This window comes from Bos indicus, chromosome 29, assembly GCF_029378745.1.
Source record: "Bos indicus isolate NIAB-ARS_2022 breed Sahiwal x Tharparkar chromosome 29, NIAB-ARS_B.indTharparkar_mat_pri_1.0, whole genome shotgun sequence".
Lineage (NCBI taxonomy): Eukaryota > Metazoa > Chordata > Mammalia > Artiodactyla > Bovidae > Bos > Bos indicus.
The window spans coordinates 36,611,442-36,635,047 of NC_091788.1; the positions used below are offsets into that span (position 1 = coordinate 36,611,442).

The 23,606-nt window shown below is 45.3% G+C and overlaps 1 protein-coding gene across 2 annotated transcripts in view; it reads right to left on the minus strand.

Annotated features, from left to right (window-relative positions):
* PRDM10 (PR/SET domain 10) overlaps positions 1-23,606 on the minus strand; it is a 99,361-nt gene that overhangs the window by 22,488 nt on the left and 53,267 nt on the right. For both annotated transcript variants that reach the window (XM_019955165.2, XM_019955164.2), the window contains exons 5-12: positions 18,366-18,591; positions 16,340-16,581; positions 14,328-14,531; positions 12,684-12,756; positions 10,215-10,332; positions 7,265-7,394; positions 6,519-6,761; positions 738-1,085 (exon numbers count right to left, since the gene is read on the minus strand). In XM_019955165.2, coding sequence (XP_019810724.1) covers positions 738-1,085; positions 6,519-6,761; positions 7,265-7,394; positions 10,215-10,332; positions 12,684-12,756; positions 14,328-14,531; positions 16,340-16,581; positions 18,366-18,591 — 1,584 coding nt within the window. The remainder of the gene's footprint in view (positions 1-737; positions 1,086-6,518; positions 6,762-7,264; positions 7,395-10,214; positions 10,333-12,683; positions 12,757-14,327; positions 14,532-16,339; positions 16,582-18,365; positions 18,592-23,606) is intronic.

Here is a 23,606-nt window from a genome sequence, read left to right on the forward strand (position 1 = left end):
AACTCATTAGATATTTAGACTTACTTATTCATTCACTAGCATATAACACTATTATCACTTGAAGTCCAGATGAAATCATGAATATTCTGGAATTTATCCTCACCCCATTTGGCTCCAGAATATAACACAGGGGAGGAGTTCAGTGTTTAAAACCAAAGTATACTGGGACTTCCCTTGTGGTCCAATGGTTAGGAGTCCACACTTCAAAAGCAGGGGGCACAGGTTTAATCCAGGATTGGGAGCTAAGATCCCACATGCTGTACAATATGGTCTCCCCCAAAAAATCTGTATGTTATATATCAACTTATTCTTTCATTTCCTCCCAAAATGCACCACCTTAGTAGCTTAAGACAGGAAACCACAGTGATGGGGGAAAATATTTCCAGGCAGGAAATGGGAGTCTGTCTTCTACAGCTGCTACGTATTTTATAAGTAGTGAGTATTGGCAAGGATGAAGAAAGACTTTTTTAAAAATAATAACCAGATCTGATTGTTTATTTCAAACTGTAATATAACTTAAATGTTTAAATGTCAATGTCTTATTTCGACAATTAAGGGTCACAATCATCTTCTGCTTATCAAAAGCAGTTTGAAGAGACATCATTCTCCAACTATGAAGTTGCTGTCAAGAAGGGGAATGAAAGATACAGATAACGGGCCATCTCAATTTTCCAAAAACCGCTGTTTTTCTTTCCTAAAAACGGCAGTACTCGGGCATCTCGGCAGTTGGTACTCACCTGGATAAAATCTGGGAACCGTTTCTTACAAGTTGGGCAGCTGAAGTAGCCATCATTGATATGAATGGCCACGTGATCTTTCAACAAATCAAGGCGGTCAAAGGATTCTGGGCAAAAAATGCAAGAGTAAGTCTTCTGGTCCGAGTGGAGCTTCATGTGGCTCTCCAAGGATGCACTGCTGATGAAGCCCTTGTTACAGAGGTCACAGGTCAACGGGCAGTTCCCCTCCCGCCCATGGAAGCGCACGTGTTGGTCCAGTTTGTCCTTCTCGCGGAAGGCCTTCCCGCAATGCAAGCATTTAAAAGGCCGGAAAGACTTCCGAATAAACAGATGCTGCAGAGCTGCATTCTGAAAGACACACACAAGTGGGATTACTTAGTGAGTAGGCCAAACGTGCAAGCAGCTCACACATTTATAGGAAGAGAGGACGATCTCAGCAATCACAGACTTTCCATAGAAATTAAACTAGGATACACTGTTGAAAGAAGATTTTTTTCTGGTAGAGACCTTAAAAATGAAGCTATCTTCAAAGAAGTTGATCTTGAAAAGACAGACTTTGGGTTTTGTTTTACGCCTACGTGTGTGTGCTTTCTTCTGAAAGGATCTAGGTCACGTTCAAAAAATAAGAGTTGTACAATAGAAAAAATCCCAGAGTCAAGTAGAATAAAAATTGAAGATTTGGAAGAAATGACTTGGGGGGAGTGACGCATGCATGATGAGGTGGGAGCAAGTCAGCCAAATGTTACTTGTTGAAGTCCTTGAGCCAAAGAATTTGAAGCTTGATTAAGACATTTAGCAAAACTAAAGATAATAAAAAGAACTGAAGCGTAGCAGGGGCTGGAGGAAGGAACCAGTGGACATGGGATTTCTTTTGAGGATGATGAAAATGTTCCGGGACTGGTGGCGATGGTTGTACCACTTTAGGAATATTCTAAAAACACAAAGAGTGAATTTGATAGTACATGAATTGCATATCAATTTATGAAAAAGAACTGAAAGAGAACAAAGATACAGATTTACATGGACGTGTTTGCTGCTGAGATAAGACATATAAGCACACATCCTAAATGGAATATGTGCCTTAATTATGTCCTACTTAAGAAATGCTCTTCAGTGTAGCTGGTTAGTGCCACTGGTTAGAATTCCTCGCTAACTGGGTTAAATTTATTGCTCTGTTCCCTGTCTAGACCAGTCAATTCTGCTCTTTTTCTTTTTCTCGGTTACAGATTGCACGTCTAATGCTGATTAGCCATCTTGTGAGTTCACGCAATTGTTATAAGGAACCCAAGTGAGAGAATATGGATGCTTAGTACAAATTCATCACTACCACTGGGAAAACACTGTCTTCTCTACTGACAGCAAATCAACAGATTCATCTTTCACACAGAATACAGATTCAATATTTCAGTTCTACTATAATGAAGACTCATTCATAAATTCCTCAAAACACCGGGAGGAAAGCTCTAGACAACAATGAGGGAAGAAAATAATTTCTCAAAAAATATATCTGTGAATGGGTATGCTTATGGCTCATATTGCAGTGGTCATATTGCAGCCATAAGCCATTGCTTATGGCTCATATTGCAATGCAGGAGACATGGGTTTGGTCCCTGGGTTGGGAAGATTCCTTGGAGAAAAGAATGGCTACCCACTCCAGTATTCTTGCCTGGGAAATCCCATGGACAGAAGAGCCTGGCGGGCTACAGTCCATGGAGTCTCAAAGACACGGATACAACTGAGTGACTAACACTTTCACTTTCATGCTTGGGTAACTATAAGAGAATAATAATTAAAGGATTAATGAAGAGCTTAAAGCATTATTTGTGCAATGGAAAATAGTATAATGAACAATGTTGAAACTCTTAAATTTCAAATTACTTATAAGTAGCAACTTCTAAATTTATTGTGAAATAATCTCTTGGGGGAAAGCAAAATAATTATTGTCAATTTTTTAATTTATTATTACTATCAAGAATTTTGAACATAGTTCCTATGTAACAGGAAACAACTTTCTCAAGGCTTCTCTAAAAAGGCTGGGAGAGACATTTTACCTACTCATTTATTGAATAAATATTTAGCAATTCTGTCGTCTTCCCAAGCTGACTGGTTGCATCATATTTTATTCTGCTTTGAATCTAGATCTCTTTAAAAAGCTGAGTTCATAGAAAGTGTCAGTAAAAGTCTGTGAATTAATGAAATGTATCTCATGTGAAAAATCAAAAAGAATGATTTCCAGATCTTTTCTGCAGCATCTGAAGAGGTTGTAAACAAAAAACCTTTTTGAAATCAGCCAGAGAGCTCTCTTTCACTTCATTATACAGCTTAGCAGTCACCTAATCTCGCTACTCTATCTGGAAAGATACTTATTTTACATAAAAGCTCTCACTATTCTGGCTACTTTCCAGACTTTAAATATTACAAATGAACAAATGCTATCATGAGGTTCAGAGGTTCAAGGTACAGGGTGAAGGAAATCTAATCATCATTTCTTTTGCCCAGGTTCAGCGATGTTTCCAAGGGCAGACAGTGCACAGCAACTGATCTTGGTCCCTCAGGGGTTCCACTTCCCCTTGGACGCCAAATCTGGATCACAGTTTTATTTTGGTTCATTACGCTTATAAGACTCCTGTCATCTCTGTTTAGTGTGAGTGTCCTCAGACACTGGATCTAAACCCAGCAGCAGCTCCACTTTCTTAGCTCTGTGGACAAACCTTGTCTTGACCGTCTTTGTGACTTCCATGGAGCCCTGGACGCTGTCTACATACAGGAACCGGATTGCATCTGTGATCAAATAATCCTCCTGGGGCCCCTTCATGACAAGGCAGTGGAAGTGCTGAAACTGCCCGCTCCCTCTCCCCACTTAGAGGCCATCTCTACCATACCTCCTGCACTGCAGAGCTGCGATTGGTACATATTTTCTAGAAGCAATAACGAGAAAGGGCAGAGGCAGCAAAGATGAATCCCAGAGTTGCCGTTGGCCAACAACTCTGTGCTGGATGGAACATAAGTTGCCAAAATGGTAGAGATGCTAAAACCTGTGACGAGGGATTCTACTCACATTGAAGTGAGTCCTGAGATAACAGATTCTGTGCAGACAAAACCCATAAAATGTTTCTAAAGTCTGATATGAATAGCGAAAGGAACCTAAATTATTGACCAATTTTCATGTTATTTTGACCCTGATACGAAAAGGAAATCAATCATGTTTGTTTGCTTTAAAAAAAAAAAGAACAACAACTTTCCTCTGGTCTATTTTCTGCCTGGTTTTCAGAACCTCTGTTGGGCTAGTCCTGCCCAGTATCTCACTCTCCACTCTCCTCCAGCTGGCACCCGTGCTCGGGTCAGACCAACGTGCACAGTGCCCATAACCACACCAAGCACATTCCTGGGTCTTGGCCTTTGAAGTTATGGCTGCCCACCTCTGAAACGGTCTCCCTTCTTCCTGTCTGTCTTTCAAGGACCAGTTTAACTCTCCCTTCATCTACGAATTATTCCCTGAATCCAGCTTTATTTAAATCTTTCACTCTTCCAAGTTTCTCTAGTAATTATGGGCTCTACCTTTCCCCGGGTCAGGTAGATCCCCTGGAGGAAAGCATGGCAACCAACTTCAGTATTCTTGCTTGGGAAATCCCATGGACAGAGGAGCCTGGCAGGCTGCAGTCCATGGGGTTGCAAAGAGTCAGACAGGACTGAATGACTGAGCACGCATGTATGTACGCACCTTTAAATGTGATACTCAACTGTGACCCAGCTTACATTAGCATTGTGTCCCTAGTTAGACTGGAAGATCCCAGCAGACAGAACTCCAGTGAAAATTCTCCTATGCACCTCGAAAGTACTGGACATCCAGTCAGAACTCGGTGTCATTTCAGAAGGCATTTCAGAACACTCGGCTGTTTCAGAGCTCAAAGGGACCTTGGAGATTACTTAGTCCTACCCTTCATTTCATGTATGAGCACACTGCAGCCCACAGTTTACTCACTGATTCTTAATAAATTAATAATAAATTAGCATTATTTATTAACTAATTTGCATTGACTATAGCAACCAAACTGTAGTTTCCACTAGGATTTAGTAAGTACGGGTTGCAAAGAGCAGTAGGTCAGGCAGACACTTAAATAGCATTCTGTTATGTGAGTGAAACAGGAAACAGACATACCTGCAGCTCCAACTGAGCAGGCAGCATTAGAGGAGAGAAAAATAGTTACATTACCAATGGGGTTGGAAGGCTTCCCTTCAGTGGGTCATTACCAATCTGGATAGAAGAGATGAAAAAATACATAGCCCTGCTTTTTAGAATGTGTGAGAAGGTAAAAAAACAAAACTAGCTCACCTAAGACTGACTGCCAGAAGTCACATGCATGTGGGTTTTGCTTTGATACAAGGAAACTTGTTCCAAAACCAGTGACCCAGTTCATTCCAGAACACACATACAACCACGGCCGCACTATGCTTGCACACCCACGCCTCACAACACACGTGGGCTTTAATTTTTGCCTGCAAAAAATTAAATCTAGGAAGCAAGTCTCTGGACCTAGTAAGAAATCAGAACGGCCAAAGCGAAAAGACAGCAGTTGTGCAAGAGAGAGAGGAAAGCAGACTGGGAATCATGTAACATGATGGATAGAAAGTATTCATAGCCCTTTGCTGTTCTGGTCTGTATTTCTCTGTATGCTTATGTTTGCTTTTGAAATAATATTCATGGAGCTATAAGGTTCACAGGTTTCCATTTCAGGACCCTCATAAAGGCTATTCAGCCTGACTGCTCAGAATCCCGTCCACGACGCCATACAGAACAAATGTTTAAATGTATTTTTACATAAAGGCTCAGACAAGACTATTGTTCAAGTTTTGTCTGTGCCTTCTAGCCTATAGGTAAATAAGACTGAAAGAAACATAAGCTGAAATGAGCGTTCATCTAGAAACTGCAAAGCCTGGGAAGATACACAAAAAGTTTCTTTCATCCACATATAAAGGACTAAGAAATGTCTTTAAACAGCTTGCTGCCACAAACATGGATTTAAGTCATTGTTTTCTGGATGTTAATTGTCGGCACAGGCACTGAGCCCGCAAAACGACACGGCTCTCCACCTGTGTCTCCCACAGGTCCGAATGCACACTCAACGCTATCTGTTAAATATGGACAAGATACACCTGGCCAGGCAGCCACTGATGGAGGCCCTGCAGCCACACGGTCTGAAGTCATGACGCGGGTTACACAGGAGAGAAGACACTGCCCTACCCCCACACCTGGAGCTTAGCTCCATGCTGTCCCCGTATCTGGGCCGCACCTGCCAGATCTGCTTGGACTCAGGTCCCTGGGCATTGACACGACATGACATTTGCCAGTCTCCCATTGGAAATTGTCGACAACCAAATTCAAAACCCCAAATTGACTTGAGAGCTCTGATCAGGCACAGATTAGCCTGGCTTCAATGTAATTAACTATTATAGCTCAGTGTACTTATTTCTCCATTTCCAATCTGTGAGTTTTAGGATCCAGGGCGCTATCCTACTCTAACCACACTAGTCTGGATGTTGCCAAGAGCCAGGCTTCCATGTCACTGCTAAATTGATGGAATCGAGGACCAGCCATGCCAGCCTGCCATGGGACACGGAGGCCCTGAGAAACAGTTCACACTTTCTTCCAAAACAAACAAGGGCTTGAGCAGCGGATGGTGAACAGCATGGCGCCTACAGAGCTGGCCGCCTGCAGGAGAGTTGGCGCCCATGCAGTGGGCGGAGGGGGTGGGGGAAGGGGGAGCTGGGCATCCCGCCTACCCGGATGCGCTTGGCACGGCGCATGTCGTCTGCCGTCAGGGTGCTTTGGGCGGGCAGCACGCTCTCTTCATGCTGGGGCTGCAGGTGCAATTCATGCGTGTCCGGCTCTTGCTCCAGAGAAGATGGGGCTTCTGGGGGCAGCTGAGGGAGAGGGAGGGTGGGCTGCTCTGGTTGGTCCAGCCCGTTAGGAGTCGCAGCTTCAGCCTCATCGAACTGCTCCTTGGTGGAAAAATGCAACAGGTCCTGAAATCACAAGAACCAGGAGTTATTTCCCTGCCTAGACAGACATCCACGCAAGGACTTAGAACTGCTGCTTTATGTTTTAAATGATTAGCCTCATAATGCTCAGAAAAGATTATTTTCCTCCTGAGAACATGAATTAGGTAACCATTCACAGGATGTAAAAACCATGACATATTCCAGATCACTTTATGAGGAAAAAAGAAGGCGGGATTCTTCTGGAATATCATAATTTCAATTGTCTGAACTAATTAAACAGAGGCCCCCATAATGTCTCTGGACAATTTCAAATCTTTAGGGCTGCAAAGTTGGCCTTCTGTTGTAAGTAACGTTTAAAAATACGCTCTTTTGAGTCTTTGTCTGATCAGATTTTAATTAACAGGCAGCGAAGTGCCAACAGGCAGGACTGTCAGCCTCTGAAAGGCATTGTGTTTGAGTCCAGTGACAATTCTAAATTCTCTGAGCAGGCATCCAAGAAGAGTTCCTGCCTTCCCCTACCCCCTCACCTGTGTCCCATCGTCACACTTTTCCCCGTTTTCACTGGTTATCTCCAAGCGGATAAATTTGGGAGGACGTCCTGGCCTTCGACCAGGGCCAAACCGCCTCTTGCCTCGGCCCCTTCCTCTGCCTCTTGCTCTGGGGACAAGAGATCGGGTGATAAACAGTCACAGTTACATAATACTCCACAACAAATATTTCCCTAAATGATCCGGAGTAACTCCAAATCTTGATTTCCACTCACTTTATTTCTTTTCCTGATTCTGTAGACGATCATTTTGCCAATACACGCTATCTCAATTTCTCATCTTTCCCTGTCTATATAGCTCAAAGAGACATCTTAAATTATTCAGAATAAAGGGAGCTTTAAAAATTCAAAGTGCTGACACCATTTTGCCACTGGACATTCTGAAAGCTCGAACACATCTCCACAGTTATGTGAGCAATGCAGACAGGACAAAACACACCGAGCCTGGTGTGTGTCCTAGAGACAAGATTGGGGTCTTTCCCCTTGCTCACCTCATATTCCTTCCATGGAATCTGGCTAGAGTCAAAGATATGTTCTTGCTTTACTATAATCTTCTGGGAGGCCAGAACGAATTTCTAATTCAGTAGTTCAATAATATATCCAATAAATGCCAAATGAATTTTATCCCCTTTGAAAGGTTTCTAACATACAAAAGTTCCTTAATCAAAGGGATTCAGAAAAGTATGTCACTAAAATCTCCTTTAGAAGACATGCATGCAAGATGCATTTAAAATCAATCAGACTGTGCTTTATTCTTCCACTCATGTACTTAACAACTTAATTAAAAATATAGATTTTTTTCCAAGGACTTTTAAAAGATCCTTTTTTATGGGAAATTCTGAACGTCGGCAAATATGGCAAATACAAGCCCAGTGTACTCACTACCTCATTTCAATACTTATTAGCTCGTGAGCAGTTTTATTCTATTTGAATCATCACCACTTGTCCTATACACATACCCATTAGACTATTTTGAACTAAATCCCAGACATCATTTCATCTCATTCATATTCATAAATATTTAAATACATATCTCTAAAACATAAAGATATATAAATATATATATATATAAAATGCATATCTCAATACCATTATCGCAACTGATAGTTGCTCAATGTTTATTAAATCTAGTCAAAGTTCAGATTTGTCTAATTGTCTCAAATTTCTTTTAGCAGTTGGCTAATGAACATTTTATCTGCAGTGTGCCCTGCCTGGTGCTCAGCACTAAAAGATGGGAAGTGATATCCAACAGTTCTTACCCTCAGAAGTCCAGCAGAGGCAGCAGGCATATAAACCAAAACTCTCAAGAGGGTATAAAAGGTGTTATAACAGAGCCACGTTGGAGTGTTTGGGATGCCCTGGAGGAAGTGCAGGACAGAATGCTCGCTGTGCCCTCCACGCACCTCGGCCGTTTGCTCCCGAGGTCACACCTTGCCCTTGTCGTCCCCGGTAGCTGCAGAACCCCAGGACCCTGACGCCATGCCTTGTCCACTTCAACACTGTGTCCTAACTTTCCAGTTTACCCCTTGGGCGCCTGAACTCCCGGATCCTGCCCCCTCACCAGCATCTCCAGTCCTGCAGCCTGTCAGCAGTCGCGTCCCCTTCACGTTTTCCCTCCCTTCTTCCACTCATCACCTCCAAAGCCCATCACTGGAGTGCGGAGTGATCCCACGCACATGCTCTTCCCCCACCCTGCTGCTTCGCCACTCTCACTGCGTTGCAGGCGCTTGGTGAAACCCACTCCGTGCCCTCCCTGCACAGACACCCTCACGGGGAGAGACACTGGGTGAGGACATGGCCTTGACTCACGAGAGCCCCCAGTGAGCTCTTGCTGCTGCAGGCAATCACACCGCACTTCCCTGGAGTATTTACTCTCCCACGTTCCTAAAGGTCATTTCACACCACCTTCTCTCTTCTCAAATTCTATAAACATTGGCAAGCCTACGTCTGTCCCACTGAGACTACCCCAATCCAAACCACTCTCATTTTTCATCCAAACAGTTGCAATAGTGTCTAACCAGACTCCCCGTCTTCCCTCTTACTGCAGTACAACCTCAGTGCTGTTTTCACTTTTATCCACAGTGATGCTTGGGCTTCCCAGGTGGTGCTAGTAGTAAAGAATCCACCCGCCAATGCAGGAGACGCAGGTTTGACCCCTGGGTCAGGAAGATCCCGTGGAGGAGGGAATGACAACCCACTCCAGTATTCTTGCCTGGAAAATCCCATGGACAGAGAAGCCTGGTGGGCTACAGTCCATGGGGGTCACAAAGAGTCAGACACACTGAAGGGACTGGGCATGCACGCATAGTGATGTTTAGAAATATAATTGACATCATAATATCCCTTGCTCAGCAACCTCTGAGGACTTCTTATCACACATAAAATGAAATTCAAATCTCCTATCACTACCATCAGGCCTACATGATCCAGTTGCTGCCCATCCCGCCCTGAGGAATTCTCCTTCATTTACCCCTTTTTCTTTTTTTTCATATAGGAATTAAACACAAGAGTTAGTTTAATGAAGGAATCTTACCTTTGAAGAGTTTGAAAATCTGAGGTGCAGGTTATTTCAAAGGTGTATGCTATCTCAAGAATTCCTATTTCAGAATCTCTAGTTAGGGGAGACGGAAAGATCTCCTATTGCTGGGTATTGATTATGCTTGTTCAGGGAAATGTTTACTAAGGTGGAAAGACCTCCTATTGCTAGGTAAGCATTATTCTGGAAAAGACCCAAGTTGTGATGAGGACCAGGGGGAGGAAAGGAAATGATGCATAAGAAATGTCCTTTAGCAGCCTAACTGGTTATCTGTCTACACACCCACCCATGTGCATACAGACACACACACACACCCTCATACATTCATAGATGATACAGAAATGACTCTGGAACTTTAAACACTAAGTTTGTGAAAACTTCCCCCTCATTATACCTGCTGAACACATCCAGTTTCTCATCGTGAGAATTGAGATGCTGCTGCAGCTGTTCAGAGCTTATAAATCGGCGGTTGCATTCATAGCAGGGCCAATTCTTCTCTTGCTCTCGAAGAACTGCAGCCATAGGAGAGAGACCATGGAGGCCGGTGACCAATGGGCCCCAATAAAACTCAAATGCCTGGCACCCCCACCATTCTCACCGCATCGTAGCCCAGTGCTCATAGATACCCAATGTCTGCTGTTTTGTTATAAAAGCAAAGGCTCAAGATTGACAGAAAGTAGTTTTGGGGATCTGGTTTTCTGATATATTCATGTAAGACATCAAAAGAACAACTACCGTGTGCTACCCTCTCCCACCCCCAACACACACAACCTTACCCCACTGGGAAGACACGGTGTGCTACAGTGGGAATGTGTATGCAGATCACCCAGTAATTCAGATCCAAGCTTCATAATCAGAGTATAGTGTAAAACACAAATAACTGGAAGATGAATGCTCAATATCATCACTTTAGTGAAAGGTTCACAAGCACAGGTTAAAGCCGTACCCTATGACCCAGCAATTCTACCCCTAAATGTGTGCCCAACAGAAATATGCGCATATGTTCAGTAAAGGACATGTAAGAAAGTTCACAGTGGTACCTTCATATTGGCCAGACACTGGACACTGGAAATGACTTTGTCGACCAAGAAAGAAAGACTATGACTGACTTTTGTCCCCTAAGAAATAGCCTCACAACTTTTGGAATTTCCCAAGTAAATGGCACGTCTTTGTCACTCCTGATGATCTGTGACCATACCTGAGTTTATGCTAATGAGATGGCCCAGATGGGGATGGCTGAGCCTAGAAAACCAACCACCTGAAAACAGGGCTGTGGCTTTGAATGAGGGGGTATAGCCAGGGAGGGGAGCAGGGGCTAGAGAGGAGATCAGTCATGGGCCACGGATCCAATTGATCACACCACTGTGATGATTCCTTGACAAGAACTCTGGACACAGAAGCTCAGGTGAGCCTCCCACGCTGGTGATGACACATTCGGCCTCCAGGGCTGTGACACAGGCACTTCTCATCTGGGACCCTCCCAAACTTTGCCCTATGCGTCTCTTCATTTGGCTGGTCCTGACGTGTGTGCTTTATGATAAAATGGCAATTCTAAGCCCAGCACTTTTCTGACCTCTGTGCACCATTCTAGGGAATTATTAGACCTAAGAGGGTAGTGGAAATTCCCTAAATGCTACTAGTCTAGTTGCTCAGAAGTGCAGGGGGCATGGGATCCCCCTCGCTTGAGGATGGTGCCTAAATTAGAGACAGTCTCATGGAGGACTCTGCCCTTGACCTGTGATGTGACGTAACTCCAACTAGTCAGTGTCAGAATTGCATAGTTCAACCCAAACTTCTGTGCTGAAAATAGATAAATGAATTGTGGTACATACAATACTTTGGCCACCTGATGCAAAGAGCTGACTCATTGGAAAAGACCCTGATGCTGGGAAAGATGGAAGGTGGGAGGAGAAGCGGACGACAGAGGATGAGACGGTTGGATGGCATCACCAACTCAATGGACATGAGTTTGAGCAAACTCCGGCAGACAGTGAAGGACAGGGAAGCCTGGCGTGCTGCCGTCCATGGGGCCACCAAAAACTGGACAGGACTTAGTGACTGAACAAAACAAGTTCACACAGTAGAAAACAAAGTGGCAAAGAAAATGAACAACTTACAGTAATACACAATAGTATGGAAAAGTCTCACAAACAAAAGATTCTCATGCACCGGAAGTGTATGTGTCACATAATTCTATGTATACAAAGTTCAGTAACAAGCGGATGGTGTCTGTGGTGTTGAAGTCAGGAGATAGTTTTAATTGGGAGTGAAGAGGAATTAGAAGGTGTTGGGGACTCCTGGGGCTGTGGCCCACCCTGTGTCTTGACTTGGGTCCCCAGGTATTCTCACGCTGTGAAAATTCATCAGGCTGTTATTTATGACTTTGTAGTTTTCTGGATGTAGACTGTACTTCAGCGACACTTACTTTCACAACAAAGACAATCCCTGCCTTGCTATGTTCAGAGACGATTACATCAAGATAAAAATCATCCTCTGATCTAGGTCCTAATTTAATATTTGGACTTTTCATTATATTAAATACTATTTTCTAGGACCCATGAAAGAAATGTAAATATGTCATTGTCATTTGACCCTAGAATTACACAAGGATGTTTAGTTCTAAGAAGCCACCTGCAATGTAGGAGATACAGGTTCAATTCCAGGGTTGGGAAGATCCCCTGAAGAAGGAAATGGCAACCTACTCCAATATTCTTGCCTGGGAAATCCCATGGACAGAGGAGCCTAACAGACTACAGTCCATGGGGTTGCAAGAGTCGAACATGACTAAACCACCACCAAAGATGTAAGTAATATATACAATTTACAATCAATACATGAAATTAAAAAAAAAAAATCCGAGTACCTTTCCGCTCTTCCTCAGAAATGTCATGGATTTTCCGGTTCACAAATTCAGCATAGGAAGCAGCATACCACACCTGCAAGAACCAAGCACGTCATCAGGGACGAAGGACATCACAGGATGCGCTTCACGGGCTTCAGTTCCTCCTCCTGCTCACAGAAGATGACCCAGGTTTCCCACAGCAAACCAACAAACTAACAAAAGAAGCCGCACTGTGAGGTGACCCCGTTGGCACAGGCAGTCAGTCAGGAAGTTCATACGGCGAGACACACACTGTGTGGGATTCTTTTTTATGTGCTACACAGTAGGTCCTTGTTGCTTATCCATTGTAAATGTTTTCTTTATCCTTTTTAAAAAAATGTTTTTGTTATTACAACAACTTCACAAGAGATAACAGTAGTCTCTTGATTTAATGAAACAGAGCCTCTTCTGATTTTTTATCTGTTTAAACACAGGTTTCCACGCAGCTGTGGTCACAGTGGCTCCACCCTCACACTGCTGGGGTCAACCAGAGCCACCCTGCCCTCCTGAGTCTCTGCCTCCATCCCACCCTGGGGAGGTTGCTTCTGCTTCCTGTCTGGCTCACCCTCCCCTCCACCACTCCTAAATAGTGCTGCTTCTGGAAGCTTAGTCCATGTCCAGGACCTTCTCCTTTCTCCCCAAGGCAATCACATCTGTTTGCAGCCAACTCTGTGCTAATGACTCTTAAGTTACCGCGTGTATCCCAGACCCTCTCTCTTCTTCCCTCTACCTACATTCTGCCACCTGCCTGATGGAGCCAGTCCAGAACTGACTTCTAGACACTTCCCTCCTCACCTACCTTTCTCATCTCAACAAACACCCCACCTTCCACCCAGTTGCTCAGACTTGAAAACTAAAGGTTGTGTGTGTGTGTGTGTGTGCGCGCGCTCAGTCATGTCCAACTCTTTGCAACCCATGGACTGTAGCCCACCAGGCTCTGTCCATGGAATTTTCTAGGCAAGAATACTGGAATGGGTTGCCATGTCCCTCTCCAGGTGATCTTCCCAACCCAGGGATCAAACCCAGGTCTCCTGCATTGCCAGGCAGATTCTTTACCACTAAGGCAACAGGGAAGCCCAAAATGAAGTGAAGTAACTCCATCTTTAATCAACAGACCTGTCTGTACCCCCAAAATAACGACTTCCTAATTCCTCCCGCCCTGGGCCTAATACCTTTAATTAAGGCCTTTGGTAGACCCCAAAGTCATACACTTCTTATTCTATTTTATCTGTGGGATTATTATAAGTGTACAGCGACTTTCCTGGTGATCCAGTGGGTACGCATCTGCCTGCCAAGGCAGCAGACATGGGTTTGACCCCTGATCCGGGAAGATTTCACATGTTCCAGGGCAACTAGGCCCAAACACCACAACAAAGCCTGTAAACCCTAGAGCCCATGTTCTGCAACTAGAAAAAGCCATCTCACAGCAAAGAAGACCCAGTGTAGCCACATAAATAAATAAAATTGAGAAGCGTATAGTACACAGCAAGTACTCATAAATAAGTGAACTACAAGAAAAGGACCTTTTTTTTTAAAGAATACCACTTCGAGGGGAAAGACAAAAAGTGTGAAAAGCATGAAGCGATCACAATTCCCAGCAGAGTGGCCACCGCCCCCGTGCTGTACCTTGAGCTCCTGCTTGGGCTCCACGTTCTTGATTGTTGTGTAGTACACGTGGTGGCCATACTGATACGCCACCAGGTTCTGCTCCAGGTGGTTCTGGGCCGGACGCACGAACATCATCCAGTTACAGAGGGTCTCGTCCGACAACTCAAACCACAGGTCTTCATGCAAATCCCTGTCCTTTCTGTCCCCTTTATCGAGAGAAACCTGCAACCAGAGTGAAAGTGAAAAGACACCTACACACACAACCGCTAACATCATAGATGGTTGTGTAGTAATATGCAAAATGCTGTTCTTTAAATTAACCAGATACACTGGTTCTCCCCTTTGTATCTGGAAAGATACTGGAATTGTGTCTTACCAAATGAAAAAGGGAAAAACGCTTTCTAACGACCCAGTCATAGGATTACCTAGCAAAATCTAAAAGTCAGCACACTGACTGTACAGTTTTGGTTGCCATTTCATCATTAACTAACACATCAAAAAATGCTATTGATAAGCCAGAAAGTGCAAGAAAAATACTCTCCAGTTCATTGTAAGTGGCTTCCTTTGGGGTTTCAATTGCATTCATTTATAACGTGGAGGCTGGTGACAGATCGTTCTCTCTACAAAGTGATATTCTTTCGTGGACGTCTTGAGCTCTCATCAAGAAAATCTCCCCATGACAGCTGCTGATTTCTCAAAAACACACCCCATATATTCTCTCCTCCCAGTGTTCTTTCCCAGTTCTCCAGAGTGGCTCTCAAAAAGTAGACAGCAGAGGCTTTCGATCAAAGCAAAAGCATCGAAAGTGAGGAACAGACATCAGTATACACATACTTGAACATTCTGTAAACTATTCTTTAGCAGAAGATTCAACAGGATAGACCTGTTTCAAAGACTGAAAAAGAGGTTTTCCTAAAAACATTATGAGCACTTCACAGATGATATTGGTGTTGTTTAGTTACTAAGTTGTATGACTCTTTGCCACCCCACGAACTGTAGCCCACCTCTGTCCATGGGATGTCCTAGGCAAGAACACTGGAGTGGGTTGTCATTTCCTTCTCCAGATGATCTGCCCAACCCAGAGATGGAACCTATGTCTCCTACATTGGCAGGAGGATTCTTCACCACTGAGCCACTAGGGAAGCCCAACAGATAACATGAGTTGACCTAATTCTCTTTGTATTATAGTCAAAGTTAATATTCAAAAAAAAAGTTGTCAAGCCTCTATTATAGGTTGAACTGGTTTCCCCCATAATTCATACATTGAAGTTCCAGCCCCTAGTAGCTTCAGACTGTAACTGCATTTGGAGGCAAAGCTTTGGAAGAGGTGATGAAGTCATCAGACCAGGTCCTGTCCTTACAGGACAGGGAGATCAGGACACAGAGAAGCACCAGAGGCGCCGAGCACACAGGGACCGCCTAGTGCCAAGGCAGCCACCTGCAAGCCAAGGGCCGCGACCCAAGCCAAACCTGCCTGCACCTTGGCCTTGGCCTTCCAGCCTCCTGCAGTGTGACAAACACACATTGTTTAAGCCCCCTGGTCTGTGGTGTTTGGTCCTAGAAGCCCTCTAAGACTAGTCCAGCCCCTGAGAATGACAAGAGTTCAGAATTATTCACATAAGGCTTCAGGGTCTGAGGGCTTCCCTGGTGGCTCAGCGGTAAGACTCCACTGCCAATGCAGGAGATGCGGGGTAGATCCCTGGGTCGGGAAGATCCCCTGGAGAAGGAAATGGCAACCCACTCCAGTATTCTTGCCTGGGAAATCTCATGGACAGAGGAGCCTGGCAGGCTATAGTCCACAGAGTTGCAAAGAGTCAGACAGGACTAAGCGATTGAGCACACTGAGGTCTGAAACTGTACCGTCCATGTTATAGGTAAGAGAGAAAATGTCTACATTTAAATCGGTCAAGCTTAGAAAGAAAAACACAGTGAACAACTGCTATGAGGCTGAACTGGGAGGCTCGGTGGGAAAATGCATGCCCCTTACAAGTCATCAGGACACGAGGGGACTGGGACAAAGTGTACATTACCTTGAGGTGGATGTAACAGTCCTTCAGCTCCGATTCCCTGACCAGTGGCCCCTCCACGGGGCCAAACTGGGTGCGCTTGGGGATGCGCCTCTTGGAGAACACGCCGCCCAGGAACCTGTCAATGTAGAGCACCAGCGGGAGGCTGGCCCGCGCCCGCGTCAGCACTGGCCGGTTGGGGATCGGGTGCAGGGGGCCGTGCTTCGGGCACACGGAAGAGTGTGCATTGTTACACTCCTCGCACCCTGAACGAGAAAGAAAGCCTCTAGGTGACGGGCTCGGGGGAAAGGGTCCTAACCTGGACAACCCTCATGTCTAAGTTTTTAAAACCAAATTCAATCAGCTCCTACAACTGCACAACCCATTCCACTGTAATACACGACTCTCCAGAGACTGGGAGAATCCTGGTCTTTTCTTCTAAAATCAGGCAGAATTTGCTTGTGGCCTGCCAAAAATAATAAGCAGGCTGTGACTGATTTTTCTACTGGAAGTCCATTGGAAGAGTGGCAGCAAATTTACAAGTCAACGTGGCTGAGTGCAGCAAAAACGAACACAGCATTGTCGAGCAACTACACTCCAATTTAAAAATAAGTAAAAAAAAGTTTACAAATCAAATAAAACATGTTTGGAAAGAGGAAAGAGGTGCTTATTAGTTGCTTAAATGCTGCAAAATCGGATGAAACAAATGAGGTAAACTTTATAGTATGTAAATTATAGGTCAATAAACCTGTTGTTTTTTTTTTTAAACCTGACAATATAGTCAGTTTCCTCAAAGGGAGTTGTAGAAACAGTGCTGTTAAATTTGAGATTCCCATGCATTTGCGTGAAGATAATGCTGAAGTGAATGAATTTAGCATCCCACGCTTCATTCTCCCAATGACACAACGAGGCTAGCCCTGATATGTACGTTCAGCTCATTCCGGGAGTGATGGGTTTGCACTGAGCGTCCACATCCACCCACTTTTTCCCAGAGTCCCCCACCTGGAGCTGACCGCCAGGCTGCAATGTGTACAGCAGCAGAACAGAGGAAAGAGACTGCGCCCCACAGAGAGCAGACTCCTGACTCAACACATCTAGTCAACCAACTGCATCTCACCCAACTGGCTGTGGGGTAGCCTGGCTTAGGAAACAGGTATTTTCAATTTCTACAACTCTCCAATAATGGAGAGCTACCTTGTGTTCATATTTAGAAGATTAAAGTGACTTCCTGTGTATTTGACTAAGGAGTCGCCTTGAAAACTTAAGAATTCAAAGAAAAGCAAAACGAGGAAATTCTCTTTTGGGTATGGAGATGAACACAGACCCCAGGCAAACAGTCTCACCACCACCATGCAGAAGGTCCCAGGAGAGATATGGTGAGACCACAAAGCTCTGCATGGCCTTGTAACTCGAAAGAGGAGATAAGGACTTTGCCATCTATGTGGGACACTGGTAGGCAGCAGCGGTGGCTTGGTGGAAGGAAGCAGGCCCTCCAAGCAGGCAGGACAGACAGGCAGTAGTATTGGCTGGCTGTGGGCACCAGCAACCGGACCACCTGTACTGGAATCCTGATTCCTGCAACAACTGAGCAGGACCTCTAGAAAGCTGCCGACTTCGCAAGCCCATGGAGAGCATTGCTCAAGTTAGGAAACTAGTGCAGAGCCCTAGGGCCCAGGGTGTGAGAGGCGTCCTTTTACAGTAGGCATTTTTTAAGGTTGGTACGAAGAGAGGTGAGGCACCAAACATGTGAAAGAAGGAATGGCCGGATCTGCCAGGACTGGACACCATCACGGCCTGGCAGCTGGGTCTCTGAGATCAGAGGCTGAGGCTTGGTCCTGACCAAGCCCCAGCCCCTGTGACACCAGCAGGCTGCCCAGCTTCCTCCGGCAGCCGCTCGTGGATGCGATCGGAGCTCTAGCAGCAGCCAACACCTCCCTCCCTGGCTGTCCGAGGATGACGGGAAAGGGCGCCTTCAGAGAGACAAGCAGAGTCTGCCCTGGGAGCCCTAACAGAGGGGCCCACCCTGCACCCGAGAAGCAGCCCCACTTACACAAGTCATGCGGGTCGAAGGGCCGAGGGGGGTCAGGTTCCCAGTCATCCAGGTCAGTGTCCTCACCATCTTCCTCCTCCTCATCCTCAGAATCCTCATCCTCGTCCTCGTCCTCCTCCTCCTTGGCCTCCAGTCTGGCCATGGGGTTCTGCAGAGTCGCCAGAGGGTCCGAGCCATCCACACTCTCAATTGAGGGTAACACCTGGTTGTGCACCGGCAGCGAGGCCTGGACAAGGTTTAATCACAACGTCAGCACAGCCCACGTGGGGTCGGAGGGAACCCGGACACACAGAACACAAGGTTTTAATGGAAGGTACTCCAGTATTCTTGCCTGGGAAACCCCACGGACAGAGGAGCCTGGGGAGCTACAGTCCATGGGGTCACAAAGGGTCTGACATGACTGAGCAACTAACACACACGCACACACTCTTCTCACCAGCTCCCTCTGAGGCCGTGCAGAAAGGCCTATCTATGGACAGTAATGAGGAATCCGTTTTCATTTTTGCTGTTTCTGTCCCACATCTGGGCTCCTTTCATGTCAGCAAGAGTTTCAAACCTCACAAGCTCCTGCCAGAGGGCTGGGGACCCTCATCCTGACCCCGCCCTTCACTTCAAGTCCCACCTCCTCACTCTCTCAGCCTTTCCAAACTTGCTTGAGAGGCCTGCCCTGCCTCCCGGGAGACTTCAAATATGAATGTAACAAACCCTTCCACACCCTCCTGGAGCATGTGTGGTACCATCAGCTGCAACATCTTGGTTCTGGGTGGGGCCCTCCTGCCTCTGCAAGTGGCCACACCCTAGTGCAAGTAAAGGCCTGACCAGCCTGCAACCACGTGGCTTTAGAACTTTACACGTGGTCCAAGATGCAGGTGGCAAAATTCAGTGGGTATGGGCGCACTTTCACACACTCCAGAGAGGTCAAGGTTTGACTTTGACCTTAAGAAAAGAGATGCCTACTTGGTTCATCATGCTGAAATATGCTGAAATTATCTTCTGCAAATAAGACATGGTTTATGTCATAGATTAGATTAATGCCACTTTACCAAATATGCTGGAAGAAAATAATGTTGTCTTGAGAGTCCTCACCTGGGGTTATACACCACCCAGGCCCTCTTATGCAAGGGTGTTTCTCCTGCCCCAGTAGCACCATCAGTTATATCAAGCTACTTCCCTTGCCTGTATCTGTCCTCGCCTAGAACGCTTGCTCTTCCCTTTAGGCAATCTCCTAAATCCTGTCTTCTTCCACCTCTCCAGGAACCATCTCTGCTCTCTCTCCTGTACATCTGCAGTCACAGAAGCCCACCTGACAACACCGTCCAGCCCACCAGGCAGCCCAAATGGTTCCGAAATAGCTCAGGAATGTTACCGGGGGGTCAAGAGCCCCCCGAATTTCCTCTCGAGTTAGACCAAGTAAGTCCACCGCTCCGCCACGTGAAGACAGCTCCTCCAGTACTTCAAGACCAAAACCCCTAGGTCATGGACTCATTTCTCATGAGGCGAATCATCCAGATCCCTCAGGGTCTTGCTGGGTCCATTCAGCCCTCAGTGGATCCCCATCAGCCTGCACCTGCGCTCACTGAAGACAGCCACTTCCTAGCGCTGCTCCATCAGGACTCTGTAGGTCCCCAAGACCCTGGGCCTAGCTGTCCCCTCACAGAGGATCAGATCAGATCAGATCAGATCAGTCGCTCAGTCGTGTCCGACTCTTTGCGACCCCACGAATCGCAGCACGCCAGGCCTCCCTGTCCATCACCAACTCCCGGAGATCACCCAGACTCACGTCCATCGAGTCAGTGATGCCATCCAGCCATCTCATCCTCTGGCGTCCCCTTCTCCTCCTGCCCCCAATTCCTCCCAGCATCAGAGTCTTTTCCAATGAATCAACTCTTCGCATCAGGTGGCCAAAGTACTAGAGTTTCAGCTTTAGCATCATTCCTTCCAAAGAAATCCCAGGGCTGATCTCCTTCAGAATGGACTGATTGGATCTCCTTGCAGTCCAAGGGACTCTCAAGAGTCTTCTCCAACACCACAGTTCAAAAGCATCAATTCTTCGGCACTCAACCTTCTTCACAGTCCAACTCTCATAATCATACATGACCACAGGAAAAACCATAGCCTTGACTAGACGAACCTTTGTTGGCAAAGTAATGTCTCTGCTTTTGAATATGCTATCTAGGTTGGTCATAACTTTCCTTCTAAGGAGTAAGCATCTTTTAATTTCATGGCTGCAGTCACCATCTGTAGTGATTTTGGAGCCCAGAAAAATAAAGTCTGACACTGTTTCCACTGTTTCCCCATCTATTTCCCATGAAGTGATGGGACCGGATGCCATGATCTTCGTTTTCTGAATGGTGAGCTTTAAGCCAACTTTTTCACTCTCCACTTTCATTTTCATCAAGAGGCTTTTGAGTTCCTCTTCACTTTCTGCCATAAGGGTGGTGTCATCTGCATATCTGAGGTGATTGATATTTCTCCTGGCAATCTTGATTCCAGCTTGTGTTTCTTGCAGTCCAGCGTTTCTCATGATGTACTCTGCAGAGAAGTTAAACAGGGTGACAATATACAGCCTTGACGAACTCCTTTTCCTATTTGGAACCAGTCTGTTGTTCCATGTCCAGTTCTAACTGTTGCTTCCTGACCTGCATACAAATTTCTCAAGAGGCAGATCATGTGGTCTGGTATTCCCATCTCTTTCAGAATTTTCCACAGTTTCTTGTGATGCACAGTCAAAGGCTTTGGCATAGTCAATAAAGCAGAAATAGATGTTTTTCTCGAACTCTCTTGCTTTTTCTATGATCCAGCGGATGTTGGCAATTTGATCTCTGGTTCCTCTGCCTTTTCTAAAACCAGCTTGAACATCAGGAAGTTCACGGTTCACATATTGCTGAAGCCTGGCTTGGAGAATTTTGAGCATTACTTTACTAGCGTGTGAGATGAGTGCAATTGTGCGGTAGTTTGAGCATTCTTTGGCATTGCCTTTCTTTGGGATTGGAATGAAAACTGACCTTTTCCAGTCCTGTGGCCACTGCTGAGTTTTCCAAATTTGCTGGCATATTGAGTGCAGCACTTTCACAGCATCGTCTTTCAGGATTTGGAATAGCTCCACTGGAATTCCATCACCTCCACTAGCTTTGTTCATAGTGATGCTTCCTAAGGCCCACTTGACTTCACATTCCAGGATGTCTGGCTGTAGGTCAGTGATCACACCGTTGTGATTATCTGGGTCATGAAGATCTTTTTTGTACAGTTCTGTGTATTCTTGACACCTCTTCTTAATATCTTCTGCTTCTGTTAGGTCCATACCATTTCTGTCCTTTATCGAGCTCATCTTTGCATGAAATGTTCCTTTGGTATCTCTGATTTTCTTGAAGAGATCCCTAGTCTTTCCCATTCTGTTGTTTTCCTCTATTTCTTTGCATTGATCACTGAAGAAGGCTTTTTTATCTCTTCTTGCTATTCTTTGGAACTCTGCATTCAGATGTTTATATCTTTCCTTTTCCCCTTTGTTTTTCGCTTCTCTTCTTTTCACAGCTATTTGTAAGGCCTCCCCAGAGAGCCATTTTGCTTTTTTGCATTTCTTTTCTATGGGAATGGTCTTGATCCCCATCTCCTGTACAATGTCATGAACCTTATTCCATAGTTCATCAGGCACTCTATCTATCAGATCTAGGCCCTTAAATCTATTTCTCACTTCCACTGTATAAACATAAGGGATTTGATTTAGGTCATACCTTAATGGTCTAGTGGTTTTCCCTGCTTTCTTCAATTTAAGTCTGAATTTTGCAATAAGGAGTTCATGATCTGAGCCACAGTCAGCTCCTGGTCTTGTTTTTGCTGACTGTATAGAGCTTCTCCGTCTTTGGCTGCAAAGAATATAATCAATCTGATTTTGGTGTTGACCATCTGGTGATGTCCATGTATAGAGTCTTCTCTTGTGTTGTTGGAAGAGGGTGTTTGTTATGACCAGTGCATTTTCTTGGCAAAACTCTATTAGTCTTTGCCCTGCTTCATTCTGTATTCCAAGGCCAAATATGCCTGTTACTCCAGATGTTTCTTGACTTCCTACTTTTGCATTCCAGTCCCCTATAATGAAAAGGACATCTTTTTTGGGTGTTAGTTCTAAAAGGTCTTGTAGGTCTTCATAGAACCGTTCAACATCAGCTTCTTTAGCGTTACTGGTTGGGGCATAGACTTGGATTACGGTGATATTGAATGGTTTGTCTTGGAAACAAACAGAGACCATTCTGTTGTTTTTGAGATTGCATCCAAGTACTACATTTTGGACTCTTTTGTTGACCATGATGGCTACTCCATTTCTTCTGAGTGGTTCCTGCCCACAGTAGGTCTTCATAGAACCGTTCAAGTTCAGCTTCTTCAGTGTTACTGGTTGGGGCATAAACTTGGATTACTGTGATATTGAATGGTTTGCCTTGGAAATGGAACCCCTATCTTCTGCTCAGGACTTAACAGCGGATTTCTACTTAAATGGAAATTTATCCCTAGGAAATTTCATTGTACCACCTCTTCCGTTCTTCTAGCCAGGCAAGATCTTTCAGAACCTTGGTCTCATATCTCACACCTTGGCTGCCCCCTCAGCTTGGTCTCCATTGCCCATTTGCGTGCATTTTCACGTGAGTCCAGCTTGCCGCTCCAACTGCACCACAGGGATGGAGACCATAGGCTTTGGAGTCAGAGAGATTTGGATTAAACTCCTGGCTCCACCACTCAGCAAGTGAACAAACTTCTCTGAACCTGTGTTTCTTTATTGTAAAAAGGACATGGAGAAGGCAATGGCACCCCACTCCAGTATTCTTGCCTGGAGAATCCCAGGGACGGGGGAGCCTGGTGGGCTGCCGTCTATGGGGTCGCACAGAGTTGGACACGACTGAAGCGACTTAGCAGCACTACATACCTCATAAGCTGTTGTGAGGATTAAATGGAACGATGTGTGCATGAGGTCAGTAGTAGTGTCCAGCATTTAGTAAGCGTTTACTATTAATCATAGATTATTATTATCATAAGTCCTTTAAGGACTGAAGCGACAGCACGTGTTTCCTCTACAGCCCTAACAGGCTGCTGGGCATGCGGCAGGTGGCCAGGGGAGGTCAGGCTGCGGAGAGGCAGTTGGCCCTTTGGAAAGGATGTCAATCCCTCTAGGCACCTAAAGGGACTCTGCCAATCGTCACAGAAAAGTGCATTTTCAGTTGTGCATCTACATCTAAGAACTTCTTAAACTCCGTG